At 35.8% G+C, this 6,000-nt stretch overlaps 1 protein-coding gene across 2 annotated transcripts in view; it reads left to right on the forward strand.

The window, feature by feature from the left end:
- LOC124171045 (cell cycle checkpoint protein RAD17) overlaps positions 1-5,500 on the forward strand; it is a 61,960-nt gene extending 56,460 nt beyond the window's left edge. For both annotated transcript variants that reach the window (XM_046550193.1, XM_046550194.1), the window contains one exon: positions 4,659-5,500. In XM_046550193.1, the coding sequence (XP_046406149.1) occupies positions 4,659-4,755 (97 nt within the window). In that variant the 3' untranslated portion in view covers positions 4,756-5,500. The remainder of the gene's footprint in view (positions 1-4,658) is intronic.
- The last annotated feature ends 500 nt before the right edge of the window (positions 5,501-6,000 follow it).

Raw genomic sequence — 6,000 nt, forward strand, 5'->3', positions numbered from 1 at the left:
TTGATGAGAAATTAAGAGGATTTTTCCCTTGTGGTGGTAAACAATGACCTATCCAAATAATCATTCTCCTTCAATTGCAATGGTATTATGAATAACATGGCTCTTAGCAATAAATCTAGTAACTTAGCTCACTGCTGTAAAACACTTGATCATTTCAAGACTGATCATTTCAACTGATTTGCCTGGATAAGGATGGACTTAGTAAACAATGATGCATTTTGAAACATTTATTTCATTTACTTTCTCTCAAAATGAGACATCTAAGATGCCTGTTTCTGCATCCCTTTGGTGTCTTTAAAAATGTATCTTTCCAGTACAAACTCATTATATTTCTTGTATTAAAAATACAAAATGAACTTCTCTCCGAACTTCTAAATGAACTCTGAATTCAATCATCATCCTCAATAGGGTGGTTTCCTATTATTTTTTTATTGCCTAAATGGAAAGATTATTACTCCTGGAGTACGTATTTCATGCTTTTAGATTTTTAAATGACGATATCTATTTTTCGCGATTAAATGAAAAGTGAAAATTTTCTAGCGCGCGAAAACGCGACGCGTAAGTATGAATGTCGGGAAATCTCTCCGTGTGGCGTATTTCTGTTTCCCGCTGCCGCCTTGTGAGGTGACCTTGAGGCGAGTTGAGCGCTGATACGACGCAGGCTGCTAGCGGGTAGCTGAGTACCCTGCTGGCTGGTAGCGCTTGGCTTAAATAAGGATTATTAATACCTTATCCAATGACGAAAACTTTCCGACCTTTGCCAGTTTTAATAAGTGATTATTAAGACATGTTTCCCTGAGCTCTGCGCCTCATGCATGCATTGGTAACCTCAGACGACGTATAACTCCTATCTTCTCGTATAGAAACTAGGTCCCTGTGACGTCACGTGGAGTGGCATCGCATGGGCGCCAATCTGGCCCTTTTCAAATGAGGATAAAAATGGACCATTGCCATTCGTCTAAACCGGTATTTCTAAAACAAAATAATTTGTACATTATGAATACAGTAATGGTGGGTTACGAATCGCAATCAATGACTTTCGTTTTCTTTGATGAAGGAAACTACCCTATTGTGTCGGCACATGTTTCCACGTTGAAGTCCACAATCATATATTCCTCAAATGAAATTCCTCATTGATACACATCTTCTTCAAGCTCACCCAGAACTTGCTGTCTATTGAGCCCTCTCTCACATCTTCGCATTCGCTCTTGGGTAAAAATCCAGGTTTAGGTAAAAAGTTGTCAATAGTGTTTGACGCAACACACTTCCATGTTGTTCACAAGAGCTGCATTCTCTGTAGAATATTCCACCTCAGTAGTTAAGCACTTTATACTCAGTCCAACTGGCAAAGCAAAAACTCCACCCTTTTTTCAGTATAGAAGTTATCTCTAGATCCAAAGGTTGCTGCTTGCTTGTGCAGTGGCAGCAAAGAATGTAATGTGTGCATTCCTCAAATCAGGCTTTCCATAATGTGTGCTGTGCACTTGTCACGGAACAACACTATATTCCTGGTCTTTCTCCCATACACATCTACTTCTGCCAACCACTGCTGAAATAAGGGTGCAGTCATCCAGGTTTTTTTTTCTGCTGGCATATGGCCATTGCATCATCCTCACATTTTTAAAACAAAGTGTTAGCATATTTGCCAAAAACAAACAGTGAAAACTCCTCCGAGCCATCACCGAAGGACCATAAAATTGCTCCTTAGTCATTGAATTATGGGTGAAATTCCCTTGTTATATTGTGTTTTTTATGTATGCTAATAATAAAATAGGTCTGAGATAAATAAGTCTGAGACTTTGGCAAGCATTTGCCATTCTAGGAAATAGTTATAGAGATTAATTTTTAATTAGGTGTAGAGAATAAATTATGAACTTTCAAAGATAGTAGTAGACGCAATAATTGCCGCTATAGACACAGCCTGGAGAATGCTAACCGATGCAAAAATTGCAAGAACTGTGCCTCTAATTAATCATAATTTGGAAGATACTGGGAATAAAAATGTCAATAAATGATAAATCTGTTCGGCATATTTATATGCCAGCATTAGCAGAAATTCTGTACTTTCAGAATCAACAAACTCAAAAAAATAAGATTATCTCAAACAATACCATTTTTTTCGGCAAAATTTGTAGTGAAGAGGTGAATTTCATGAGAAAGGGTCAACTTTTTTTTTTTGTGAATCAGAAGTTTTCATTGAGCAGGAGTTTGTTCATCAATGTATTTAAATAAGAATTCGGTGGAATCAATGGTATTTGTTTGTTCATGCAGTTCTTTGTGTGGTGGGTGTCCATAAGGCAGAGCAAGAGCGGTCTGGCCAGGTCGGCTGGTCGGCAATTGTCGAGGGCCCAAGCTAAGGGGCCCCCCACGATGCTTGTGTCTATCGTGAAGCGTATATGAAAGGTGCAATTAAAATAGATTCGGATTACTCAAGCCGAAGTTTTTTTGCTGTTATAAAATTCTACGTTTCCATTAGTTGCTTAACACTATGCATTTTCAGTGAAAAAAGATTATATAAAAATAAAAGTATCAGCAGATAAAAGAAAACCTAATGCTTTTTTGAAATGGTTATTCAAAAAGATTTTATTAGAGTTTTTTAGATTTCAGTGCATTTTCAAAGAACAAATTCACTGAATAATAGATAATCGAACCATAATGCATTATTAAATTTTATAAGCTGTGAACTTCTCATTTTTCATAGTATTTTTTCTTACGAAATTGCTATTTGTTTTATTTACTTTTATCTGTTAACATTAAAAAGAAGAATTTTTGTGCTTAAACACTTCTCATGTGAAGTACTTATTGCTACCTTGTTAGTATTGCTTGTAGTTTTAACAGGTTTTTATCCAATTATGTACATAAGCAATAATCATGCTCTACCTACATGCTTACATCAAAGATGCTATGCTAGTTATTTTATATGAATTTTGAATGTTTTTTCATTAGTATTGTATTTCATTTTATAATTTTTGTGTTAATCATTTTTAGAGTGGGTAATACTTAGCAATTCATCTAAATAAGTTGAAAAATTCTATATGACTTATCTTTTGATAATGCAAACTATTGTTTTCAAATTCATGAGAAGTCCTTGAAGTTTGGGCTTGATTTAAAAGTTAGGGAGAAAATGCATGTTTTATAAATAATTCTACTAAGTTTTATTAGTCTACTGTATTTTTATATTAATTTGTGTTGTATTTGGAGAAATATTGAGAAGAAAGTGGGATAGGTAGAGTTTGTTAAGGCTTAAAATCAAGGATGAGTCGGTTCTTAAATTTTTTTGGTTCCCGGTACCGGTCTGGTTCTCCCTCATCGGTTCTAGGTTCTCAATACTCGGTTCCAAGGATGAACTCTTATTATCTGAATTGATAGCAAATTCAAATGAACTACCAACCGCAAGAAGTGAATGAAAATAATTTCACTAAAGGTGTAAATTAGCAGGAAAGCTCTGTAAAAAAACTTAAGATTGTCTTCATAATTTTATTTGCTCAGCGAAAGAGTTAAAATAACATGTTAATGAATGCATGATCGACCAATATGTCACATTACATCAGGCAGCCACTGGTTCTACCTTCAAAATTTTTACGCTATCTGGGTCTAAATCTATTCATTTTTTGGCAGAAATATTGCCTGCTGTACTGAACAGGGGTTCACTGGAAACAGTAGTGGTCGGTGTTGATTTTGAAGGGCCGCACAGAATATGATTGGAGCACATTTTACATACTGCATGGCAGGGCGGCTGTGAGTTAACGCAAAATTATAATACGGTGTTACATTCTGCAGGATAACCACACTTTTTGATGGCTTGCATAGAATTATCAACTTACGAACAAGCACTCGGAACGCATCTTGCTTGTATGTCGAAGAATTGTACATAATTCCCTCGTAAGACCACTTTCAGATGAAACGATTTTCCGCTGGCTGCCGTTCACGGCACAGCACACGGCATTGCCGAGAGTCGTCTTGTCTGAAAGCCGCCTGAATTTCACATGAGCGACTGCCGACAAATAGGCGTTTTGTCTGAAAGTGGACTCAAGGTAGCCTTGTCTGCATTTCACCTCCTAGACGGCACATTGCCGGGCCAAATGGGTGACACATAGACACCCATAGAAACTGATGGTAAGTTGAAACCGGCGGCAGGCAAAGAGTTCGTTTGAATGCAGCTGCGGCTACAGAAATGTTACGATGTTGGCGAGAGCGACAAAATGACGAACCTTTAAATGTGCATGTTAGCGAGAAACTCTCAAAAGGAAAAATCGTGGACGCTATACTATCGGATAGTAATATATGCATTTTTTAATCTTTTTTTTCTTCACTTTTTGACTTTGAATATGCTGCAGACTATTTCGGCTTTGGGCACTAAATTCAAATCTTCGTCAACGTTCCGACTTTAAAGTACCGACTTTATTCAATTGGTTCTTGATACCGGTTCGACAGGCAAGAACCGGCAGTACCAAGAACCGGGTGCCGGAACTGATCCATCTCTACTTAGAATTGTTTTGCCTGTGGCAGAGCCTTCAACTAGTATGAAAATTCTATGCCTATCTTGTATGGGGAGAATGATAGAGACATGCTATACACTGCTCATATATACACACCTGCTACTATAGCCCATTATGCACCATACATGCTCTTGTAATGTTTGAACCTTTATATTTCAGAGAGAAGGTGAATAATTCATCAGAAGATGAAAGTATTGAAATTGAGGAGTCCCTCTCATCCGAGGAAAGTGATGGAAGTGAATTTGATGATCTCTAGAAGAATGATTTGGGATGAGAGTTCAATAATTGGTAAAGATATTTGTTTCATTTGATAATTACCAGTTCAGTATTATCCTAATATAATCTAATGAGTTATATGCCAATTTAATATAATGGAAGAATAATTTCCAGTGAATCTGAAGCTCAACATAATTTCTTTTTTTGGTGCTATGTTTGTGGTGCAATCTTCTGGTATGATGGTTGTCTTTAGAATATGTTGTTCTCTGTTTTGTGTCAGCCATAGCCTAATACCACATGTGCCAAAAATTCTGTATGTGAGAAGTGCCTTTCAGAAATGCTATGTGAGAAATTCCTTAGCGGGCTGAGATTTGCCGTCCTTATTACCTGGAAAGGCTGTTAAGTAATGACTATTTATTTTATGATAATGAGCATCCAAAAGATGCAAAAGCTTTTAATAAGATATGATGATGTTGCATGTTTTATAATAAATGCATAAATTCTTTTACTTTCATATGTAGTTTAAGTTCTGACTTGCTTTAAGCAGACTATTTATTATTAGCTTGCTATTTATTTTTTCTCAATAAAAATAACATTATAGACAGTGATTTTCAATGTTCAACGCTGTCTCTAGCAAGGTTTTTGCTATGTTTTTCGTATTAGTTTGAACTTTAAGGTCACATTGATATGTCCTTAATTATATTTATTCTTGTGAAAAGTTACTTATTTGTGTTAAGATGCTTGTGTTATGTATTTTTGAAAAATAAAATTTTTTAAGAAGTTTATATGATGATTGCTTGAAGTAAAGGGCACACCTGTTGTCCACAAATGCAGGACTCGTTTACATATATCACTAATTAATAATAATAATAGTAATAATTTTAAATGGAGTAGTGCCTCATTCAATCCATCAAGGTCTTCAAACCATTGGACTGCCGAAAAACTTGTTTATTACAATACAAAAAGCAGCAATTTTAAATTCTTGCCGGATTGACAGAAAATTTTTCAACACACAGTAAAAAGATGAGAGTACTTGGTGATACCCGTACCTCGCCTAAAACCAGCAAAAATGCTGTGATAATCAGAAAAATAATAATAATAATGAATTTTATTCCAATTCAATCTTGAAATATTATCCTCCTTGTGAAATTTATCCGTATTAATGAAATAGAGTTATCCCAGTGGACCAACACCAGTATTAGGGTTGCCATTATAATTAATTTAAGGTGGGCAGGCAAGATGCTACATGATTCAGTTTCTACAGTTACATTACATAGTGGGGATC

This window comes from Ischnura elegans, chromosome X, assembly GCF_921293095.1.
Source record: "Ischnura elegans chromosome X, ioIscEleg1.1, whole genome shotgun sequence".
NCBI lineage: Eukaryota > Metazoa > Arthropoda > Insecta > Odonata > Coenagrionidae > Ischnura > Ischnura elegans.